At 35.3% G+C, this 25,781-nt stretch overlaps 1 protein-coding gene across 4 annotated transcripts in view; it reads right to left on the bottom strand.

Annotated features, from left to right (window-relative positions):
* The window catches only part of CNTN1 (contactin 1), a 399,377-nt gene that overhangs the window by 162,990 nt on the left and 210,606 nt on the right, over positions 1-25,781 (bottom strand). For all 4 annotated transcript variants that reach the window (XM_073020625.1, XM_008002892.3, XM_008002893.3 and 1 more), the window contains exons 2-4: positions 11,575-11,711; positions 10,001-10,033; positions 1,619-1,751 (exon numbers count right to left, since the gene is read on the bottom strand). In XM_073020625.1, the coding sequence (XP_072876726.1) occupies positions 1,619-1,751; positions 10,001-10,033; positions 11,575-11,635 (227 nt within the window). In that variant the 5' untranslated portion in view covers positions 11,636-11,711. The remainder of the gene's footprint in view (positions 1-1,618; positions 1,752-10,000; positions 10,034-11,574; positions 11,712-25,781) is intronic.

Below are 25,781 nucleotides of genomic sequence, written 5' to 3'. Positions count from 1 at the left end.
GGGAATTTCAGTGCTGGGTTCAACCTGTGAGAGGCAGTTGGTGACTTACTGGCAAAGCAAAGCTTTGCTTTTTATTGTGCCATTGTGGTGGGGGGATGGGGGCAGCAAAGAGAAGCATAGCCTTTTCCATGTTTCTAGAACATTATCTGAGAGCAGCCCTTTCTTCTGGTTGCCTCTGTTCCAGCCTAGAGACTGATTTGCTAAGGTCCCTTGTGTGAATGTTAACAACAGAGTGTCACAGAATAAGTGTCGCTGAAAGAGCTTTTGGGATTCTATCAATCTATCCAGATAGATAAATAATGAAAAAATTGCATACCTCTTTGGAAGTCATAAAACCTGTGTTTCAGTCTTGGATCTGTGATTTACTAGTTCTTGAGCAAGCAAATTTACTTATTCAGGATTCAACTTCCTCTCCTGTAAAATTTTCTCGGATTGGATCTCCTCTACACATCCTATTAGTTCTATTATTCCATGTCAGTGACAAATAGGCTCTCATTATATATGGCTTAAGGGTGCAAATAAGTCTAGCCCATCAGATATTTTCAGAACAAATGTGTTATTTATAATTCATAAAATACCTACTTATGTCTCATCTCCATTCATGAAATTGAAACAATAAAAATAATTTCAATGGGATGGTAATTTTGTATCTAAATTCACATTTTATCTTAAGAATAATTTTGTAATTATAGCCAAAGGCAGGAAAAACCTGAGTACCATTAGAATCAAATGGGTGGAAGGGGATATTCTCTTTTATAAGAATTTTTTATAATAATAGAAAGTTACTTTTCTATCCAGGAAAAAATATTAAAATTTGTTGAGCGACAACCTTCAACTTAGTCAGGTGACACGAACACACTAGAGTCCCCAATTTCTCCATCAGTCACTTGTTTTGTCTTATGGAACCATTGCACAGGTGAAATTTAAACCCACTGGCTTTCGGTTGATTTTTGCATCTCATTCTTTGCATCAGATGAGAAACTGTTAGTATACTTTTCTGACACATCTGAAGCAGGAAAACTCATTGTTGCTTTTTATAAAGTTGTTTTTGACAGCATACATATGTAACCCAGAAAAACAGTAAGAGGTATGTTTATATAGATTTTCCTATAGGTAGAGACATTTAAGAAATTTGCTGTGTTGGCTGGAATACAGATATGAGACTGTTGAAAAAGCTGATGCTTTCTACAGTTATTTGTGCAAGATCTTTAAATGTACTTAATATAAAAATGTATCCATTTCTGTAGGTATGAGTTATCCAGGCCAATACATAACAAAAACATTTTATCCTCAAATCTGTATACTTAAATTATGCATAATTTTATATAACCATTCATAGGCTTAAAAACATGGTTTCCATTATACAAATTGTAAGTGGATGATGTCAAATGTCAGTAGCATTACCTGTGCAGAAATAGTGAGAATTATTTGCATATATTTAAGAGAATCTCCTATTTGAGCATTAGACAACTTTTTTAATAGCTTGTATGCCAATATATTTGTTAATGTCCATGGAATTTGCAGAAAGCACTATATTATATCTGTACAAGTTCATAGCTGCTGATATGTGATCATTACTCTGATACTCCATTCTGAAAAGAGAAGTGAGGTACATTACTTGTAAACCGGGAAAGGGCTGGCTCGTGCCCTACAGTTGAGTGAGACTTTTCCTTCCAGTGATTCCTCTGGATAAATGGTATTGATTGGCTGCTCTTCAAAAATTGGTCCAAATCCTTTGTCTTCCTCAGAAACTACAAGAAAAATTTTAAAAAATTGTTTTACATTGTACTGCTTTATAAGTCAAAGAAAATTTGGGAACACTGAAAAAAAATTGCTTGAAAAAAATCAGAAACAGAATCTCCATTTTAATTCAAAACAAAGATATTTGCCTCCATAATACTGAGCCAAACATCAGGCTCTTCATTTAAAATTATTTTCTGTGAATCTCCTGACATTTCTCCAAATGTACCACGTGTTGCCAAACTTACTTAACTACTTCCCACTTCCCCAAACAAGCTGTGCTTTCATGCCCCTGAGCCTCTGCATATGCTTTTGGTTTTCCTAGAATCATCATTCTACTTTTCTTGTCCTATCAAAATTTGCATGATACTTTGGTGACCTAGCCATAGTTAGTTCCATCAGGAAGCCAAAACCTCTCATCTCTCCTGGCCTCTTTTGAGTCCTCTTTTGAGTTCCTGTAGTTCCCCATATAGGTTATGGTACTTAATACACTTGCTATGATTCTTGGTACAACTTTCTGTTCTGCTAGATTGCAAATGCTTGAGAACAGGTGGCTATTCCTTTCACCTGTGTACATCATACTCCTGGGTAGCTGCCTGGTTGTCTGAAAAACAATAGGAGCCTAATGATTTTTGAACAAGAGTCTGAATGGGAAGGAGAGCTTCTTGATGTTGCAGAAATGAGTCTCTTTTCTGAGCCAGTTTTTGTTGATTTTTTTCTAAACATGTGACTAACATTGGCACTCAGCACCATCTAGAACAATCAATCAATAAATTACACGGATATTGGATCTGAACAGCTGGTTTAAAATTTATCACAAACAGCTGTGTTGAGAAGCAGTTGTTTCTGGTCTATTCTCCCTGGAAGGGAAGAGTGACACCTCACAGCAGGATGAGGAGAAGAGAATCATTCACATGCCACCACTGCGGCAGCATTTACAGAGCACGGCGCAAAGTCATATGCCTCAAATGAATTAATAATGATCTGTGCGGCTAGAAAGAACGAATATTCTTACAGGTCACTGGAATGTCTCTGCCCGATCTAAGCCATGATTCACTCCTCCAGTTATTTTTTAAGAGAGAAGTAAAGGCAATGGCACACAGACATTTTATCTTCTCTAACACTAAACTTGAAGATGAGAGCTCTGTTCCAGCTTCCTTTTGAACAAATAGTTTCATTATGTCATTTAAATCTCGCCTCAGTACCATTATCAGTGTGCCTTTGGACAAATTATTGAATCTCTCCAAAGCTCAATATCACTCTTTATAAAATGGGGATAATAAAATCTACCTGATAAGGTTATTGTCAGAATTATTTTGAGACAATTCATGGAAGATGGCAGTGTACCTGGCTTATAATCAGCAATGAATAAATGCTAATTTTAAAACCATTCTCATGAATTTATCAATCTCTTCAAAATTTAGTTTATGTTTCTTATGTATATAAAGTATTCGACTAATCATGAAGCTTCTAAAAACCAGAAGCCAAGTTTTCACTCTTGTAGCTCTGGTCTTATTAGCACTGTGTTTGGGACACTGAGTACATTTTTTTTGTACATATAGATGGTTACTGAAATCCTCAAGTTAATTCCACTGCCCCTCCTCCCCCACCCCCCACCCCAGCCACTGGTATGAGGAATTAATTTCTCTAATTAATAAGTTAACCCAAAATGTTTCAAAGGGAGCTGCCTCATTCTTGGTTGAAATTTGCTGAAACTTTTATTCAATAGTTTATAGACCTCAGACACATTCCGTAACCACCATCCTATTTCAGATAGGAAATAAATAGCTGGATCAGAATCAGAAGGATGAGAGGAATTGATACTTAGACTTAGCTCCTGCAATGACCTTTTCTAGTTATGGTCTTAAGCAAGCGATTTGTTTTACAGGGCTCGTACATTCCGAAAAGAAAGGAACATGAGCATATGTCCTAAGGACTCCATGTGCCTACCACAATTATTATTAAGATTACAAATATGAGTTATTCACAGAGATGCTCTCTGCCAATAATTTTGAAAGTTGTGTTCTAGGTTGTCTCTAGTTCCATATTCTTCTTGAGGTTGTAAAAGCCATAAATGAATATAATGTTTTCTGCTTCACTTCTAATACTTTTACTGATGATGTCTAATATTTTCTGGCTATTCAGGCTGTAACAGCACAGTAGGGAAAAAATGAGAAATGAATCCTGAATCCCTGATTACTGAAGACTTTCATTTTTTCTGTAAGGTCTGGATTTTCTGATTTCTGAAAGAAATGACCTTATGCTTATCTGTGATAAAAATCATATGTTATTTTTCTTCTCAGTTTGACAATTTCATAAGCTCTTCCTTGAGTCTCTCCCAATTGCACAGGTTTTCTGACTGGAGCAATTTAGTAGCACCTGCCAGTTTGAAGATCTTGTTTCTTCTCAATGCATATAAAAATGCTTAAAAAGACAAGTAGATAAATCAATATATAGAGATTCTCTTCTTGAAGGTAAGATAATTTCTATTCCCACCATAATCCTTGATAAATAGTGACTTTAGTGTGAATTATTTTAAAACAATTTATTTTAAATCTAAGTTCATAAATATTTAGAAAACTAAAAATAAATATTGCTTAGGGGAGTGTAAAGTTCATAAAGATCTTCCAAGTACTTTGATACTTATGCGACAAGCCTGGGGATGATGTAAATGTTATTGTTACCAATGGAGAAGGCTATCCGTGTAAGAAGATTTAAGGAGAAATGAATGTGTGTTGCAAGTATGCATATACTTTAAACATAAGGCCACTGATCTGCATTGGATTGGATCTTGAGTTTCCACTTTTTACAACAGTGGTAGCATAGAAATTTCAGATGGTCGTGTTGGGAGCAACAATTTGATACACTATAGGTGTTAGTTATCCTTGATCTGACTTCGGGTACTTCAGTAAGTTTTTAGACACAACACCAAAAGCATGATCTATCAAAGAAAAAAAAGGATTAAGTTGAATTTTCTTAAAATCAAAAGATCTGCTCAGTGAAAGACATTGTTAAGAGAATCTCAGGTCTTCAGGGTTAAGAGTTTTCCTTTGAACCTTCTCCAACTTGCATTCTATAAGCAGCACATTGGAAAGATTTTTTAGATACTAAATATTAGTCTCATTTAATGGAATATAGTAGTGATTAAATATGACTTCCTAAAATATGAACTCATCTCAAGAGGTACAGGCTTACATTAATAAAGACCAGTTACACAATTGTATTTCCAATGTAGAAATAGACAGCTCTGGTCTGTCTAGTGTCTGCTTCTAAAGTGGCTTCTAGAAATGCCATTATATGGAGGGTCATCATACAGAATTCTAAATTTAATTCATAATTTCATTTGCTTCCTTGAAAGAAGCTTTTTTATCTCTTTGAAGTAAGGTGAGTTACGGTCATTCAGAATTACTTTGGTTATTGGAAGTACTGCTTGGAACTTTCAAATACAATAAAGACAGATTCATATAAACATATTTCTATGTAAAGATTAATTAGTAGATTTTCATATTTTAATGAAATGAGTAGTCTTAAATATTTCTTTTGATAATGTATCCTTTCATTTAAGGTATATGCTTTTGAGATAAAAGCTGGTCAGCTTTTAGAAAACTGAGAGTATGTTTTAAGTAGCTTTTTTATCTTAATAATATGTATTTTTAAAAAAGGAAAAGGTGCTAGCCAGGAAAATTTTCATGGAAAATTATAGAATGTCACATGCTAATAATGATGAGGCTATGCCTATCAGGTTATACTGAGTGTGTATATAGAGTTATTCCTATACATAAGGAATGAGCAAACCCTCCAAGGGGATATGCAAATATTTAACAATTTTGGAGTGAATTTTTATAAGCCAAACTGGATAATATTGGTGTCTTATGATACTTTTCCTTCTCAGTTATAATACCTTTCACAAATTACATGTATATATTTCTCAATACTCCCTCTTATATTTGACCTTTATAGGAACAGACAATGCAAGCTTTCAGGGATTAAAATAAGAAGCGAATCTCCAAGAAAATACTGAAATTATTTTTCACATTGAGAGAATATTGCAGTTAAGACATTTCCCTTTGCCCTTTCCAAGAACAAAAAGCAGAATAGGACACACTTCACATCACATTCATTTTTCGGTTAAGATTTTATTTCATAACTATATGCTTCTTGCTTTTCTAAACTTTTCAAGCCTGAATCACATAATGTATTCTGTTTGATGGTTTAGCAATGACTGTATATATTTTATTTTAGGAAGATATTTGGGCCCTTGAAAGAAAAACTACTCAAAACAAGCATCTGTATTGCATTGCCAGGTTCAGCATGAACCTCTTGAATATGATCCTCATGTCTCCCTTGTAGGCTGTACCTTAGCTTATGACCATGCTAGCTCACCTAGGGTGCTCAGATGCAGGGAAAAGAATTTTCAGGGATATTTCAATACAAGGCTCAGCAAAGGATCCAGTAATGTAAGCATTATGTTCTCAGCCTACAGAAAATACTGTCATCTATTGATTTTTTTTCTACAGCCATGGAAACACTTAGATGACAAATTTTGATGCTTTGGAAGTAGTATGAGGTTAAAAGGCATGAGAAACAAACCACAGATAGAGATTGTGTTTTTAAAAACTAAAATTATTTCTTAAATACATTCCTTTTTTTACTAGATAGATTCTTCTTAAAAGGAGCATAAAGTTATAGATGATCTCTCAAGCTAATTGAAGCTTTAACACTTCATATCACTATTTTGATCTGCTTTTAATGCAAATGCATTTATTTCCTACCAGATAATGTGATTATCATAAATCTATTACAGACATAAGTACATTTCTTAAATGTGATCAAAAAGATTAAGATAGAAATAATGTATGAATATTTGCAGTCATATTTACTAATGTAAACGACAGGCGAAAGCTACTGTTCTTTCATTCTCATTTTCACCATTAATATAATTAGTCAATTATATAATCTCAAATGGGATTACTTCACCTATCACTATGTGGAGAGTGTCCACTGTCATATTGCTCTTCTATTTTATTTCTGGAAATTGAAAGTAAAATTATGATTTGTGCTTCAGAGATATTTTTATTCATTTTATATACTTTTTGAGACAAACTCCATTTCCCATTCTATTATATGTCACCTCAATCTGTTAGTTAGTAATCACAATTTTACGCAGGCATGTTATAAGAAGAGTCCTAGGAAAAATCTATTAGAAAAAGATGATGGCATCAAAATTTCAAGAGACTAAAATGGAAATTTTTACGACATTTACAGTATTATAGTGATTATTGGGTGGAGAGTGGTGTAAGCTCCCTTGAAATTCTCTAAATGAGATAATATTTAAATTATCACAAAGCATCCTTCTTCTACACAGTACAGCTTCCTTTCTCCATTGCCAACCATTTCCTGCTGATAAGAGAAGATGGGCTTAGTCTTTAAATACTCTGGTGCCCCAATTTTTTAGGGTCATGGGTAATAGGTAACATTGCAGTACTTTTCCATAACTAAACATGCAAAGTAAGGATTTGGTCTCAAAAACTTATAGAAATACAGTTATTAGAATAAAGAATATAGTCAGGTTAGCATGAAAGTTAAATGAACTGAATTCTCCTTGTTTGGTTTTACCTGCCCAAAGGGAGCCTGTCACGTCTCTCTAGAGAACCTACTTCCTTGTCCTGTGACCCACCTCTGAAGCATGTAGACTCTGTTTTACATACCTGGCTGGGCATCTGCTGACACCTACCTCATATCTTAGTACATCCTAATATATAGCATGACTGGGCTCGTGGATCCACTTCCAGAACTCGGCCTGTTTCAGTCTAACTCTAGTCTATTTTGATTAATGGGCTATTTGGGACCATAGATCAAAATAGTGACAGGTCACTGACTGCTATAAAATGTCAATCATATTTAGAGATAGAAATATGTACTGAAAATAATTCTTAGTGACTGATGTGAGTCTAGTTGAAAAAATACACAGGAAATCTTGGTGCAAGTACTATAAAGATATGTGAAATTTTCTACCTGCCCTCCCTACAGCCAAGCAATGAAGATAGTTTTTTTTAATGTTAGCTTTGGATATTATACAGTCATATCTTAACTCTACATGTGCAAAGTATAAATTATATATTATTTCATATCCCAATTTTTACAAAATATATATTATACTGCTATTTTATTTCTTTTTAAAAATACTTTTTCTCAATGAATTACAAAGGAATTAAAGATACTTATTTTCATTTTAGATTAGCCTGGGTATAAGTTGGTCCTACAATGGCTGCAGGTTTTTTTTTCTTTGTGAAAGTAAAGTAAATGCAGACCACAAGTGGAAAAAAGCATCTAACGTATTTGCTGTCAAATGATTTAGTTATTAATTAAATATCTAAACATTACAGACTGATTATGTGCAACTTATTCATGTTTGCTCTCTTATCTTAATAGAATATGATATTGCTTTCAAAAAATCTAAAAAAAATTAAGAGGAAAAATATTCTTAAAGACATGAGTGAAGTTGGTTTTGATGATTTTGTTATAATCTTTTATGTACTTTGTTTTTCAAATTTAAAATGTTTTTGCTTTAATACATACATTTAAACACTAGCTACTAATGTTGCTGTAAAATAATCATTAAAAACTCTTAAATGTGCTGGATGACATATTGGATGGAACTTTTTCATTTGTGAGAAAAATCTCAATTTCAATTCACCTGAGTAATTCAGCAGACATTGTTGGTTGACTAATCAGCTCCTCTTCTGCCCTTTACCTTTATGACAAAAAGCTCAGCCTAGTTCAAGGATCAACCCATCCCTCACATGACTCAGAAGGAAAGGTTGACTGGCAGTGATGCCATTACTCTTGCTAATGATGGGTTTGGTGGTGAATGTGTGACCCAACTCTGGACATGTAGTACAAGGTTTCTGGGAAAGGTCTCCTTGTTTTTAAAGATAGATAGATACAAGAAAAAATAAGCACACTCCCTTTGCCTATGAGACATTGTTATGTCTCTGTGTGATACCTGGAACCGCAGCACTGCTGCCAGCAGGTCAAGTAGGAAACCTGAGAGTTGACCATTGGACTTACAATGTGTGACATTAGTGACATGGATGAGGCAGTTTTGGTTGAGTGGTCATGGGAAACACTGATTGCAACAGATTAAAAGGAGAATATGGGTCAAGGAATTGGAAAAAGCAGCCATAGGCTATTTTTTAAAAATACTTAGTGAATAAGTCTCACGAGATCTGATGGGTTTATCAGGGGTTTCCGCTTTTGCTTCTTCCCCATTTTTCTCTTGCTGCTGCGATGTAAGAAGTGCCTTTCGCCTCCTGCCATAATTCTGAGGCCTCCCCAGGCATGTGGAACTGTATGCCCAATTAAACTTCTTTTTCTTCCTAGTCTCGGGTATGTCTTTATATCAGCAGGGTGAAAACAGACTAATACAATGGGTAACCTTGATTTGGCATGCAAGTTCTAGCACTGGTTGTTCAGTGATTCTTCAGGATTTTTCATTCTCCTACCATTATGCAGTGACTTTTATAAGTTACTAGTGTTGCTACACTCATTAAGCACCTACTTGCCAGTCATTATGCTAGAAGTTATCATTGCAATTCATTTTTCAGTCCTCACAACAATTCTGTGATTTTTACATATTGGAGAGTTAGGACTCATAGAAGTTATATAATTTACACAAGATAGTAAGATCATCTAGTGAGTACTGAGCTGAAACTGCAAATTCAGGCTGGTCTTACTCTGATTCTGTATTTTTTCCAGTATGCCATGCTGACTTTATTTCTGCAATATCTGTTTGGTAGTTGAAGTAGGATCTAAACTGCGAGGTTATTAAACAATAAATTTTGCAATATCTGTGAACTTTTAATTGAACTGAATCTTAAGATTCCAAGTTCACTAACTTTAGTTATCTCCCTTGCAACAAAGCAAGAGGTTTTCAAAAATAAGTTCAATGCTTACAAATTTTAAAATATTGCTTCCAAATTTAGTGGTATAGCATTGTTACAAAGCATGTGGGAAAAAATAGCAGCCACAGTGAATATTTTCCGTTTGCTACAATCCTCTCATAGGATATTTGTTTATGATGCAGCCACTCATTCAACAGTTTGCTTACAATCTCAGAAAGATCACCTTACAAAATTTCATAGTGATCTAACATTAACCATTTGCCTTAAAGTTTAGAGAGTTAATAGCTTAGAACAAGGATAAAATATGATTCAATAGGGAAAAGGTGTTTACAAAGTTTACTCTTTGGTTAACTTACCTCCATGACCATATCTTCTATACCATGTAAACTCTAAAAATGAAAGAAAAAACAAAATTTTGATCCTGAAGCAGTTATTCGAATTGTGGTTTCAAACATTACTTAAATAGCTGAGATGCTAGACAGTGGAATGAGAGTAGTGGCCCTTTGCTATAAAGGTTGAAGTATCTTCACATCTGCGCAGACATTTATTTCTTATCTTTACATTGATAGTTGCAGCACCAAAGTTTGCAGTCAATAGAATTCATATGAATTTTAAGTACTAATAGGATAATTTTTGTTTTATTTTATTCACAAAAATAAGACTTCACAATGACTTTACCAAATTTTTTCTTTATTATATTTATACTATATATGTAAATATATTATGCATGTAATTACATAAATGTATGTGAGTGAGTATGCACAATTACCCTGGTTATAAAATATATATTTATCAACGTCATTAAAATCCTTGAGTACTAATGAAATGATCTTTTCTGAATTTTGGAGTGAGCACAATAAAAATTATTCCCCAAAATAAAATAATTTTTTTATGTTCTTAATAATGATGCCTTTAGATTAATCATTAAAGTGATCGGTGGGGATTTATATACAAAAGGATGAGGACCATTTAAGTCTTGAACAAAACAGTCACTCAACAAGTATCTATTGAGTTAGGTCATTAACATGAGAGTATTAGAAAAATTGATTGTTAGAATTCAATTTTTCTAATACTTTCATAATAATGACCTAGCTCAATAAGTACTAGTTGGGTAAAATTATATCGGTTTTTCAGATAAAGATATGGTGTGCCTCTCGTTGTAGGAAATAGGTCTGAATGCTTCACACTTGCCTTTGAAAGACAGAAATATGATATTTCTTTGTCCTAAAATGAATGCCACTCTCAAAATTGTTTTATTAGTCTTATGTCCCTACACACACTGTAGATTACTTTAATCGTTTTTAAAATTATATTGATCAAATTGGTAAAAGAGTTGTAAGATTCAGTAGTGTGTTGCATCTACTTATAGCTCTTAAGAAGTGATTATTAATTTTCAGAAATTTTGTGAATCAGTTGTTAAACATGGCCAGTATTAAAAATAATAAATTATACTAAGAACAAAGGGAACAAATGCTTAAAATGCATTGCTTTTTCTCTTTTATTTACTATATTTTATATTCTCTTTGCCATTGTGGTTACTTATATCTGGGTGGTGAAAATACTACAAACTAGTGAGCTGTTGCACATCTTTTTAGTTCCACATTAAATAGTGTCAAGTTGAAACTGGCCATGGTAGGAGAATTTACTCCCCAGTAACAGACAAATGCTGCACTCCAGGGATCTCCCCAGAGATCTAGATTTTAAACATTCACCAGCACACTATTACCCAAGATTGGCAATGTTTTGTGAAATCTTAATTGAAATTAAAAAGGAAATAGGGTCACCCTTAATACATATTTATCTACCTGTCTGACCCAGATATCAAGAGCAAATAAGGATTTTTACTTCATACAACACATTTAGTAAAATAAACACACATATCAATTATGTTGACATAATATATGTAGAATATACAAAGGATATTTCTTACCTGCTAGACATGTAGTAATAGATATTATCACAAGATGACTGACCAGCAACCACATTTTCATCTTGTATTCAGTAGAAGTTCGGTTCAATTTTTCAAAAAAGAATTTAGCTTTATGGCAATTGGATAATTTTAAACACCTGCATCAAGAAAGAAAACAAGAGAAGGAAAGAAATAGAGGGAAGAAGAGGGGAAGGAAGGGGAGAGGAGGAGAGCAGAGGAGAAGAAAGAAAGGGAAGGAAATGGAAAATGTTCATCATTTGAGGAAAACATTATTAACCTATTTGACTTTATGCTTTTTGTTTGTAGAATAAGTTTTCATTTCTTTAAATATATTTGTAAACACCATGTAATGAAAGGAGTGGAGTCAGTATCAGAAGGCTTCAGCTGACATCCTAGTACTGACACAATGCAATCAGGAATGTCACTCAGTCCTGTGTTTAGGTTTCTTTTCCTCTGTAACCATTGAGTATAATAATCCTTTTCTACAAATAGCACAGTTGTAAACATTTTGGTATCAGTCACTTTAATTGAAGGTTACATTTAATCAAAGCCCTGGTTGAAAGATTCAATTGAAGTTACATTTGTGTAAGAGCTTGTAAACTCACAGACATTACACAAGGGTGATGATGTTAGCATTTTCTCTTGGTGGCTTAAAGAAAATTTTTGCCAGACATGCTAATTTTAAATGTTAAAATACATTAATTAACAAAATATTCATTCCTCCTCATCCCTTTTACTTCTTTCACTTATTAATTGAATGAAAAAGCAAATAAGTGTTCCTTGCATGTCAACAGGTGACAATCAAGGTTTCGTGGGGTCAAAATTGTCCATTCGGAGAGCTTTCTTTCAGGACAAGAAGAAAATAAAATTACTAATGTAAACGAAACTACAAAACCTAATTTTTTGCAGCCTAATTAAAATATCTTGCTTTTAAAAATTTTGCAGTAATGTACGACCATGTGATTACACTGCTAAGGTTTCACCCAGGATCCCAGAATAGCCCCATTCAGGTGAAGGGCGCTGCAACTTAAGTTTCATCATCTCCATGGTAAAATCCACCACTGTGACAAAGCAGGTAGCTACGAAGACTCAAAAAAGAAAGACACAGTTTGCTTGCTCTTAAGAAGTTCATAGAGAAAGAGTACACAGATACGTGAACAAGCCAGTGCAATGACATAGTTGTGTGGACCTGTATGCTATTAAATGTGAAAAAGTGTTAATCATTTTCACTGAAAGCATGGTAAACAAAGCATGGTGGGAATGGGCCTTCCTGCAGTAGGCAGGGCATTATACAGGAGTGTTGCATTCTTAGATTTGAGTCATTTGGTGACTTCCTGCCTCAACCACCACTTACTGGATCACCTTAAGAATGATATGGCCCAGGGCATTAGAAAGAGCACTCATCAGTAATGACACAATAGGAGTTTCATCTTGAAAAGACATTAAATCATTGTTTTAAAAGAATATATAATAGCATAACTGAAATCTCATGACATAGAGTTGAGTGAAAATATAAATTAAGATAGAACGTGGGCCAGGCATGGTGGCTCACACCTGTAATCTCAGCCCTTTGGGAGGCCGAAGCGGGCAGATCACCTGAGGTCAGGAGTTCAAGACCAGCCTGACCAACATGGTGAAACCCCCATCTCTACTAAAAATACAAAATTAGCCTGGGGTGGTGGCACATGCCTGTATCCCAGCTACTCGGGGGGCTGAGGCAGGAGAATCACTTGAACCCGGGAGGCGGAGGTTACAGTGAGCTGAGACCTTCATGCCACTACACTCCAGCCTGGGCAACAAAAGCAAAACTCCGTCTCCAAAAAAAAAAAAAAAAAAAAAAAAAATGAAAACAATTCTAAAAGGAAAACACTTAATGCTCTAGTGTTCAATGTATAAATATAGTCAAACATATTTAAAACAGCAATGTTAAAATCCTACTGATTGCTTGTGTCACACCGTTACATCAAAGAAAAATATAGGAGTCTATTTTTTAATGGATTTTGAGAACACACATACTCCCTGATTTGCAAGAATCCTAGCATTTGGCAGAGGCTGGACAAAATTTTTACCTCGCCCATAGTAACATATGGGCCAAGATAAACATATTTTTCCTTTTTAATATATATGTCTGAAATTTAAAATTTTTATTAATTTATTTTCCTAGGCAGAATTGGGCAGAGAGGAAACTGAATAGTTTAACACTGGTGAGGAATGAAAAACAATTCTTTCAGAGGACAGGAAAATCAATTACGTGATCTGTGGAAAGATTTTTAGCTTTTTATTTTGATTGTGCATCACATCGTTATCCACATATAGACCTAAGTGAAAATTTTTGAAATGTGTATACACTGGTTATGCCTATCTAAACTTTGTCACAAAAATGTGGGTTTGATCTTTTTTTTTGGCCTGATAGTTTCTAATTTTTCTCATTGAGTTACGCATACAAAATAAGACAAGTTCTTTTAATGAAGAGAAAATTAGAAAAAGCAAACACATAAAGATACCAAAACTTTAATGCCAATCAAACAATTGACTTTGTAAAAATTAACTTAGAAAACATATTATTATTTTTAATTTTAATTTTATTATTATTACACAAATCATAATCTGTGGAATCCTAACTGTACTCCAGCCTGGGCGACAGGGTGAAATCCTAATTTGTGTGATAATAAACTGTTATAATTTGAGAATTCTAAATGTTTCCCACAGATATTCACATTTAAGAGCAAGAGATGCTACTGCAGTGTTGGTATTGAGGGGCAAGAAAGCAGCATTGACCGGAGAGAAAAAGAAACAGATAAATAAAGTTGAAGAATTAAGAGCAATGTCTGTGAAAGTTTGCTTCTGATTTTTCATTTCGATAGAGTACATCAGTGATATTTTGGTCTATTTACCCATGAACTTTCTAGATAATCTGGAAAAGAAGTGGGATAGGCCTAAAAAAACATTAGTTGTGTCCACCTACAGCAAGAGATCTCAGTAAATTGAAAATAAAATACAGAAAACTTTTCTAGGGCTAGAATGTAATTTAGCAGTTCCTTCTCAATAATGACCACAGTATATGAGAACATGCGCCAAAATGCACAAATGTGTATAGGGGAAATTAGCCGGATCTTGCCTGAATTTTGCCTCAACCATTCTTTAGCTTGCAACTTTGGGCAAGTTACTCAATCTCTGAACCTAATTGTCCTCACCTTTTAATATGGAAAGAATATCTATTTCATAGCACTATTGCAAGGTTTGCATAAAGTTGTGCATGCAAAATGTTGACTGTGAAAGTATTCAGTAACCATTTATTATTCCATTAGGCCATAAGCCAACCAGGGCAGGGGATACCTATCTTGTTCATTGTTGTGGCGCTAATGCCTGGCACACAGAAGTCACTCGATATGGAGTTACTGAATAAATGATGAAATGAATGGACCATGTGCATAACTATAATTCAATTCAAAATGAACTTTAATTTCCTAAAATAAGAATAGGGGCTGGGTCCAGTGGCTCATGCCTGTAATCCCAGCAATTTGGGAGGCCGAGGTGGGTGGATCACCAGAGGTCAGGAGTTCGAGACCAGCCTGGTCAACATGATGAAACCCCATCTCTAGTAAAAATACAAAAAATTTAGCTGAATGTGGTGGCATGTACCTGTAATCCCAGCTAATTGGGAGCCTGAGGCAGGAGAATTGCTTGAACCTGGGAGCCGGAGGTTGCAGTGAGTAGCGATCGTGCCACTGTACTCCAGCCTGGGTGACAGAGTGAAACTCTGAGAAAGAAAGAAAGAGAGAAAGAGGAAAGGAAGGAAGGAAGGAAGGAAGGGAGGAATGGAGGAAGAGAGGAAGGGAGGAAGAGAGGAAGGGAGGGAGGGAAAAGAAACGAGGAGGAGAAGAAGAGGGCCAGGCGCAGTGGTTCACGCTTGTAATTCCAGCACTTTGGGAGGCCAAGGCGGGCGGATCACGAGGTCAGGAGATCGAGACCATCCTGGCTAACACGCTGAAACCCGGTCTCTACTAAAAATACAAAAAATTAGCCGGGCGTGGTGGCTGGTGGGTGCCTGTAGTCCCAGCTACTCAGGAGGCTGAGGCAGGAGGATGGCGTGAACTCGGGAGGCAGAGCTTCCAGTGAGCTGAGATGATGCCACTGCACTCCAGCCTGGGTGACAGAGTGAGATTCCATCTCAAAAAAAAAAAAAAAAAGAGAGAAGAGAAAGAAGGAAGGAAAATGTCTCTTACTGGGGCTTTGATCCTCGTTAGGGATTCCATACTCCAGAAAAGGATATTTTAAGTATCAATATTTAAAAGCATTTTGAAATATGTGGTTTATTGGGCATTACTGAAAGTCTCTGTTTTCCAGTTCTGAATATGTACACTCTAATCAGAATGAAGAGTTCATTACTTTGAGCCTCTCTGTGTTATTCCATGCTATCTTTTCCTTCACTTCCAAATGTTTTGTCTTTCAGTAGGACAGTGAGACATCCCCAGCAGCATGTAATTTATTTTATGAAATGGATTTCTTGCCATTTGGGTATAAAAGTATCTTTCATATGTTGTTCACACATTTGTTTTTCTGCTGGTGATCTGTTCTATTGTGTCACCAGTTATCCCATCACTTGTGCCTCCCTGATCACATCCTTCAGCAGCACAGTAGAGAAGACAGCAAGCTGAGTGCATTCCTGCTAATGTGGAAGAAACTGTCCTTATCACTTCTCTCTTGAGGCCATACCACTTACTAATTCACAGCTATCCCCCTGACCTCCACGGACCTGAAAGTGCTGCAAAAAAATGAAGTGGCAGAGGCAAAAAACAAGCAACTCTGACAAACATGTGCCAGTCACAGGAACAGACTTGTTTCTTCTCAAAAACTGAAAGAAGGCCCAGAAGCAGGAACTGGGGGTGCATTCCTGTTTCTGAGGCCATGCTGTGCGGGCCAGTTCCCTGAACGTGTCAGCCTTTAGAGTCCTGCGACCTCTTGTACACCCAGCCAGGACTTATGCCAGGTACTGCTGCTGCTGTTGCATCTCATAATCTCACACAGCTCTGTGGGTCTCCATGACTGATGGATCCCTGACATGGACTGGCACTCTGTTAATTTCCAGAATTCACCTTCTGTTCTCCGGCATCCTTTACTGAATCTCTTACACATATTTCAAAACAACAACACTTCTTAATACAGTAAGGCAAGACAGTATGACACATCTTTGTCTTTTTTTCTCCTCTCTTCCTCTACTTGTCATTCTGCTTCCCTCTCCCTCTTTCCTTTAGACAACACTAGGGCTTTCTCCTTTGAGAAATCTGTCCTATATCTAGATACTCCTTTTTCTGCTGGACAGACCTCCATCTAGTTCTTGTCATGTTTTATTCTAGTGCCGGATAGTCCAAATAAATTATTTACAAATGCATCATCAATATGTTATACTTGATGAGATGTTTTAGAATGTGTTGTTGTATTGCTCCTCTTTCATGTATACGGCACACACATTCAAGTGACAGGCTGTTTAAGGGGCTAAGGCTGTTGCCATCTGAAGACCAACACAGCTCTACCTACTCGTTGAACAACATATTTTATTCTGTTCAAATATATTTCATACTGATTGTAATCATTTGCAGAAAAGGGGGTATTCTCCTTGTGTGTGTTCTGTATTCCCTGGCTCAGAACAGTATGGTCTTCAGAAATTTTTATGAAATGTATTTGACCACAGCAGAAGCTTATTCAATTTAAGCACATATCATTCTAGGCAAAAAGACACCAATATGTCACTTGATGCATCCCCGGAGTGTTAAACATTCCAACCTTCACCTGGCACACTTACTACAATCATTTTTGAACTTTAGTATGCCTACAAATTACTTAGGAAGCTTGATTAAAATCAGATTCTTGAGCTATTTCCACAGAAATTCTTATTATTCTTGCAATTTACTCAGGAATCTGTCTAATTAACAAGTGCACCCCAAATGGTGTTAAGTAGCCCCTGGACCGCATTTTGGGAAACACTGACTTAGCGTTATGAAAAATATGCTAAGTTTTGAATATAAGAAATCCTTTTTATGATCTAGATCCAGAACAGATTTTAAATATCATTTTTAAAAATTAATAAAACGTAGGGAATTTAAATGTCTAGAATAAAAGGATTCAAATCCTGGCTATATTACTCGCTATGCATTTTTGGGCAATCTACATGATCCCTATTAACTCAGTACAGCTCTAGAAATGTGAGAGATTTGCTCAGGATCAGATATGAAAATGTACAAGTTAGTGGCTTATAAGATTTTAAGCAGATATTCCTGTTACTTCCTTCTCTACTGCATTTATGTATCTGAGGTTACTGTGTCTCCTTCAGTACTCCCATTCATTGCCTGGCTCCCTTCAGTCTCTTCTACACAGATTCTTTATGTAAATCATCGACAACAGAGCAGTTGTCAGTTTCACATCTCCTCATCCTTCCTAACTCCTACTAAAACCTATCTACCATGTTTTATCTTTCCTTTAATATTCATTTAATATTTTAAGCAGCAATTATTTGCCAAACCTAAAATATGGCTTTGCCCTTGAGTAATGAACTGATTCTTATTAATATACTGATGGGAGAGAGGTTGAGTGGAATCTCGCAAATACATTTGTGAGTTCTAAATCTTGTTTGCTAAAACAGTGCTTCTTTTGTTCATTGATTGAATCAGTTATTCTCAGAATTGCTGATAAGCAAGAAATAATATCACTTGATTTGTGCATTATTATCTCCATTTTCCATTAGCATCTCAAATTTTGTAATTCTAGGCAAAATAACTGTGTGGAGTTGGTACCTTATCAGTTCTATGGCAAGATAGTTCGGAATCAGCAGGGCTTTTCCGCATTTTCTCGAACTTTACAAGGCACCTAACCATACATACACACACTCCCAAAATGTAGGACAAAAATCTATGTGGGACTTCCTATTTTTTGCTACCAGCTAAAAATGATGGTTTCTTGAAATTCCAGGGAATACGCATGGCTGTAGCAATTATAGTCCTGTATGACACCATGGGCTTAAATTATCCCAGGAAAAATATGTGCTATAAATATCACAAATAAAGTTTCACTATTTTTATGTTCCTCTGCTTGCATTACATCATTTCAAAACTAAAGGAGCAATTAATTTAATTATAAATCAAATTACCTAAAAATGTAAGCAGTCAGTTGCTCTCTAAAATGCATGTCATGCTGTCAGTACTTAATTAACATCCATATCTGTCAAAGCCTTAAGATTTTTCTCCTCAGCAGCCATTTCTAGAGATGGACTGACTTAAGGGGATTACATGGATTGCTCAAATACAAATAGCTAGTAACAGAGCACAGAGCAAAGTTTGACATCTTCTGTTCCATACAGATTTAAATCCCTTATTGTTTATTACTTAATTTTTTAAAAAGATACTTAGTATCTGTCTTTGCTTTAGATTATAAAAAATATTTTGCATATTCAATAATTAACATATTTTTCATAACCATAAGTCAGTGTTTCCCAAACTGTGGTCCAAGGGCCACCTACATTAATAACATTTAGCATGTGATTGTTAATAAGATCGATTTCTGAGCAACTCTTGAAGAATAGTCTTAGTATCTACATTTTAATCAAGTTTTCCCAGAAATCTGTGGGCATACTAAAGTTCAAGAATTGTTGTAGTAAGTGTGTTAAGTGAAGGTTGGAATATTTTCATTGCTCACAGAGAACAATGTATAGGTATCTATGTGCATGTAAATGTGTTCTAGGGCCATGTGTTCAGCCAATGCATCTCTAAAAATTAGAAGATACATGGTATTTAATAGTCTGTCTCTTAAAATTATGACTATAGTGTATTTTGTGTGGCATTTGGTCTACATGATAAATAAATATCTGCTATGTCTACATCTGATTCATTTTGCCATATCATAATAAACAAGGCATTCTGATGTATTCCTTTGACTAATAACTAGAAGGTTTCTGACTTTTATATGAGACTGCCTTATTGGACTATAATGACCTGATTGATTGTGTTTTAACTTTCATTGTTGCTCAACTGCAATTCAAACCGATCTGAGATTGGTAGACTACTACAAAAGAAACATGATTTGTGATACCTGTGAATCATATATAAAGATCCAAAGTAGAATTTAATACAGCAGAAAAAAATTCTACATCAGCAAGAGAATGTCTGAACTCTTTTCTCTTTTGCTCTCACATATAAGCATAAAAGGATAAGACCTGTAAAGAAACAGTGCCAGATCTAAGAGCTCACTCAATGTACCCTGAGAGTTCGAAAGACTTCCTGTGCTGTAATATTCCCTTTGTATGGCCTTACTCCTCTATGGAGATGCCCACATCTAACAAAAAGGCTTCATCGCTGCTGCCACTGTGCTTTCTGAGGTTCCGCTCTTAAGTCGTTCTACCTAATGCTGCTGCATAGGATTATGAGGCTCGAGGCTGCTCCATGCTGCACAGTATCTGGATATCTTTGTTAAAATATTAGGCATTTATTCCACTTCACAAATCTAAAGGTACACAAAACTTCTGAGTGTCTTCTGACACGAGACCACCCTTGAAGGCAGAATGAGACTGATGATCTCATAACTCCTATTAGCTGCTGTTCAGGTTAAGAGATGTCAATATGGAAGGTACAGTCCTCCTGGGAGCATGATGTAATCCTTGACATTCTGATTTTTAGATAAAAGAGTCATTGAATACAGGTCATTGTATCAGTACTTAAACTGACAGGTGATTCATACCAAAATTATTTAGGCCCTTATATCTAGAAAGAGCATAAGAGAATTTTATGTTAAATTCACTTCAATTAAAACTATTCAAATATTTATATTTGAAACACATATAAGATAATCTCAGTGATTGTTTGTGCAATTTAACCATGCAGCCATCTGTTTTTATTGCATGCTGTTCAAAGACAAAGAAATATATTCACATTTTCTTTGAAGAATATAGAACAAAGTAATCCTATAAGGGTAGATGAATGGTAATTTAAAATTATTTATTAATTTATTCCATACATATTTCCTAAGTATCTACCATGTCCAGACATTTTGTAGCAGTAGCATAAGTACTGGTAAATCAAGGATATTTATTCAGGGAGGGAATTTCGAAATTACAAACTCCTCAACAGCAGATTATCTCACTCCTTTTTCTATACCCCCCACACTACCTAACATGATGCCCAACACACCAAAGATACTCCATTAAAATCTGTTGAATGTGTTTACTGAGAAATTACTAAAAGCAAATTACTGTTCCATATTTGGCAAGTAGATTCAGGAGGAAGTAGCAATAGAGAAAGGAGAAAAATAAAGGCCAAATTCAGAGACCTTTGAATAATGAGCATGGCTAGGGCATATACTCATGAAAATATTTGAGAAAGAGAAGTGTGTTAAAATCATGGCACCTTAAATTAAATGCCATGTGCTGAACTTTTGGTTTCTTTCACAGAGAGTCGTTGAATAGTTCTACAAGTAAATATCATCATCCTATTTAATCCTAAGTGCTTTGGTTTATGAAGGCTCTGCTATTCTGGTTCCTTTTAAAGGTTTAATTACCAGAAGAGATACTGGGGAAATTACCTGGCTACCTTAACCTGGTGCCCCCAAACCATTGAGGTTTCAGACTTACATTCACAACACAGTCTTGGGCTGTACAGAGAGTTTTGTTCCTTTTTATCCAAATTTATATCAAACATTAATTAATTTGTCAGTAGGGCAAGGGTCAATACATGCCTCCAGTAATATGAAATTACATAAAGAGATGTGGATTATACAAAAACTGGTATCTAAAGGAAAGTGATTCTATAGTTTCTGATATCTTTAATTATTCTTCCTGAATGTAAGCAATTATTTCCTTGTATCAAATTCAAGTCTTATCAATCAACAAATACTTTCTGAGTACCTACCATGTGAAACGCTTCATACAAGCCCCAGTTAGTAATAGCAGTAGAAGCAAATCCTCAAACTTCAAAACCTTAATGCCTAGTTAGGCACAAGCTTTAGAGAAAACTTTGATCCCTTCCACCAAGAAGAAACAGTCAAAACATTTATTTTTGTAAAGAACATATATCCAAATCTCTGAAGCTCAGTGAACAATACAAATGTCAATTTGACCTCCAAAAACTGTAATTCTCTTACTATACTCTCTGACTCAAAATTTACCAATGATACATCATCATTTCATCATTCATTCAACAATTATCTATTACATACTTTTATGTATTAGGCATTATGCTAGGCAATAGAAATTAAAAGACAAACTTTAAAAATTTTAGCTTAGTAGTTAAGATATATGTACTCCATATTCCAACTTCTAAGTCAGGCTCTGTTTTAAAAGCCTAAGTATTAACTCAATTTTCATCTAAACAGATGATGTAGCTACTATTATTAGCTTCAGTTTATAAAGAGAAAATAAAAATTTCAACTCTATTTCAAGATCTAGATTAAATTTTATCTTTATAGGAAAGTGTCTCCTCAGACAGCCTCTTCTGAGGTCTTCTCCTTGTCAAAAATCTTCGAGTGGTCCTTTGTCTCACCTACTGATATCTTATTATTATATTCTTGCTTACTTTTTTTTTTAATTTTTTTATTTTTATTATTTTTATTTTTTATTATTATACTTTAAGTTCTAGGGTACATGTGCATAACGTGCAGGTTTGTTACATATGTATACTTGTGCCATGTTGCTGTGCTGCACCCATCAACTCGTCAGCACCCATCAACTCGTCATTTACATCAGATATAACTCCCAGTGCAATCCCTCCCCCCTCCCCCCTCCCCATGATAGGCCCCAGTGTGTGATGTTCCCCTTCCCAAGTCCAAGTGATCTCATTGTTCAGTTCCCACCTATGAGTGAGAACATGCGGTGTTTGGTTTTCTGTTCTTGTGATAGTTTGCTAAGAATGATGGTTTCCAGCTGCATCCATGTCCCTACAAAGGACACAAACTCATCCTTTTTTATGGCTGCATAGTATTCCATGCTGTATATGTGCCACATTTTCTTAATCCAGTCTGTCACTGATGGACATTTGGGTTGATTCCAAGTCTTTGCTATTGTGAATAGTGCCACAATAAACATACATGTGCATGTGTCTTTATAGCAGCATGATTTATAATCCTTTGGGTATATCCCCAGTAATGGGATGGCTGGGTCATATGGTACATCTAGTTCTAGATCCTTGAGGAATCGCCATACTGTTTTCCATAATGGTTGAACTAGTTTACAATCCCACCAACAGTGTAAAAGTGTTCCTATTTCTCCACATCCTCTCCAGCACCTGTTGTTTCCTGACTTTTTAATGATTGCCATTCTAACTGGTGTGAGATGGTATCTCATTGTGGTTTTGATTTGCATTTCTTGCTTACTTTTTAAATGCAAGGCCACTTCCAATTGAATACTGGGAAACTGAATTAGAAAAAATATATTTGAGGAAAACTTAAAAGGTTGAGGAAAGAAAGTATTTTGGAGAAGTATTTTCTTTGTTGAAAGTTGGTGTTTCTGATATGTCTGAATGGACAATAAATAGAACAGAATATCCAACTATAAAACTGTCCTAGGATATCTGAGCCTATGTTCATAGCATTTTAGATGTTTATATTATCAAAAGGCAGTGAGGCTGGGAGACAAGAGTACAGACTGTGTGTATAGTCAGCACTGATGCACATGGCTCAGTGGATTTAGGCAAATCATTTCAGTGTTTATAGAATGGGAATAGTAATATAATACATACTTCTGAGGATTATATTAAAAAATGTACGTAAGACACCTGTGATCGTTTCTCTTCACCCCTAACTACACTCTAAGCTTCCGACAGAGAGGAAAATAAAACATGCCTTATACATATCTTTTTATTCCTATTGGGGCTTAAATACTTTGCACAGTGTGATTAATAAATGTATGTGTGTAAGAGTGTGTGAGCATGTAAGTGTGTGTGTGTATGTTCAGAAGATTTAGGTGTCTTAGAATAGAGCTGATAATTAAAAGAAAAGCATCTATGAACATCTGTGCAACTACCTTCATTAAGAAATTTTGAAGCACAAGAATTGCTATTAAATAGTTAACATTGGTGCTGTGGTTTGCGTATGTCCCCCAGATTTCATGTGTTGGAAACTTATTCCCTAACATGACAATATTTAAAGGGGAGACCTGAAAGAGGTAATTGAATTATAATCCATTCATGGGTTAATGGATTCATGGGTTATCATGGGAGTAGGACTGGTGGCTCTACAAGAAGAGGAAGAGAGACCTGAGCAAACACCCGAGCACACGCAGTCCCATCACCACATGACGCCCTGTGCTGCTGCTGCTGCTGTAGGACTCTACAGGGTCCGCCTCAGCAAGGAGGCTGTCACCAGATATGGCCACTCAGCCTTGGACTTCTCAGCCTCCATAACTGGAAGAAATACATTTCTTTTCTTTATAACTGACCTAGTTGTAGGTGTTTTGAAGCAATAGAAAATGGACTGATACACTTGGATTGAGGATACTTCCATGCATTTCTTTTCTTTACTTTGTGAAATTGTGGTTATCTATTTAGGAGTTAGCATCTGTTCTACAATTTTCCCAGCATGACTATGAATACCAAATAAGATAATATATGAAAGTACCTTTGCAAATTAAAAAGTAGTATAAAAATGGACTAGACTATTATAAATAGAGGCTTCCATATAACTCTGATCATCAATTTGACACTTTATAAAACTTAAGCTTACTATAAAACAGAAACTTGAGTCGCAGTCTTTGAATTCTATTTCCAGACTTATCTTGAGGCCAGACTTTCAAAACCCTTTTATATGGAAATGTATTAAAGAAAAGAAGCATTCTATAATGTTCTTTCCCCTCTTCTTTATTCCACTGAGAAGTTATAACATTTCTCAGGATATGCCAGTTCAAAAACCCCCAATGGCTAGCTGCCAAGACTGAATTTATATGGACCAAATTCTCTAAAAATGATACTATTCAGTGTAAATTTCCAGCACATTTCCCTCTCAGTTGTAATAAACTCATTCAGAAATATTTTTATTTCATAGAATTGATTTCTTCATAAGTCTTCATGAAGTCAGCATTATATATTATCTCTTTTCACTTAGGGGAAGGAAATGAAATATAGTAAGCTAATAGAAAGTTAACTAAAGAGTTAGGTATTAAAAGATAAGACATTGGGAACTGGAGAAAAAATGGGTCTCTAGATGTCTTGAGAATATAATGGCATAAAATAAGAGAAGTATTTTTTCCTGTGACACATTTTATATATTATTTTCAGAGCAGTTTTAGATTTAAAGAAAATTGAACGGAAAGTACAGAGAGTCTCCATACATCCCTTCTCTCCTATATAGTTTCCCCATTAACATTTTGCATTATTGTAGTCGATTTGTTATAATTGATGAGCTAATATTCACACATTATTATTACCTAAAGTTCACAATTTAAATCAACATTCACTCTTTCTGTGTATCTCCTCTGGGTTTTAACAGTTCGGAGGAAGGATACAACAGAGCTTATCTTTCAAGATCTAGTGACTTCTTCAATGCAGTGAAGTTGCCAGTATCACTTGCAATGTAGGTATGTAAAAGCAATCATTTGCTTATCAAATGAAAAAGCTGTTATGCAGGTAATTTTATTTGTTTTAAAATCTTTAAGTGACTATTGTATATACACCCTGCTAGGTCCTAGGGATTTAACAGATCCAAGAAATATGGTTCTTGTCTTCAAGGAGGGTATGAACCAGTGAAAGATAAACTCTGATTGCATAGTACCTGTAGAGATATTGGAACAGGAAATGAGGAAAAGGGAGGGATTCAGGGATGGGTGTTTGCCTTTGGGGTGGCTATCAGAGTGTAACATGTTGCTCTTCAACAAAGGGGAAGTCGAGTTTTGATGGAAAAGTGAGTTGAACAAGAATTTAGTTTTGAACATATTAGATTTGAGTTTCCCATTAGACATTCAAGTGGAGATACTAGGAAAACATTTGAATAAATAAGACCAGAATTTAGAGGTCAGACAGGAGTGGGGGAGAGCTACTTGGAAGTCATCTGCATATTGATAACATTTGAAGCCCAGTAATGGAACCTCCTAATCAATTTGTTTTATGCAATAAACAAAATGGAAGGAAGAAAAATGAAGCAACGGAAATATAAATCTGAAATTATTTTGTTTTTCCTTTGTCATGGCTCTCTAACTCAAAGAAACAAAATAAGGGGAGGAAGGAGTGAGAACTGTT

This window comes from Chlorocebus sabaeus, chromosome 11, assembly GCF_047675955.1.
Source record: "Chlorocebus sabaeus isolate Y175 chromosome 11, mChlSab1.0.hap1, whole genome shotgun sequence".
Classification (NCBI taxonomy): Eukaryota; Metazoa; Chordata; class Mammalia; order Primates; family Cercopithecidae; genus Chlorocebus; species Chlorocebus sabaeus.
The sequence above is the reverse complement of the archived record's forward strand: the minus strand, read 5'-3'. Positions and strand labels throughout refer to the sequence as shown.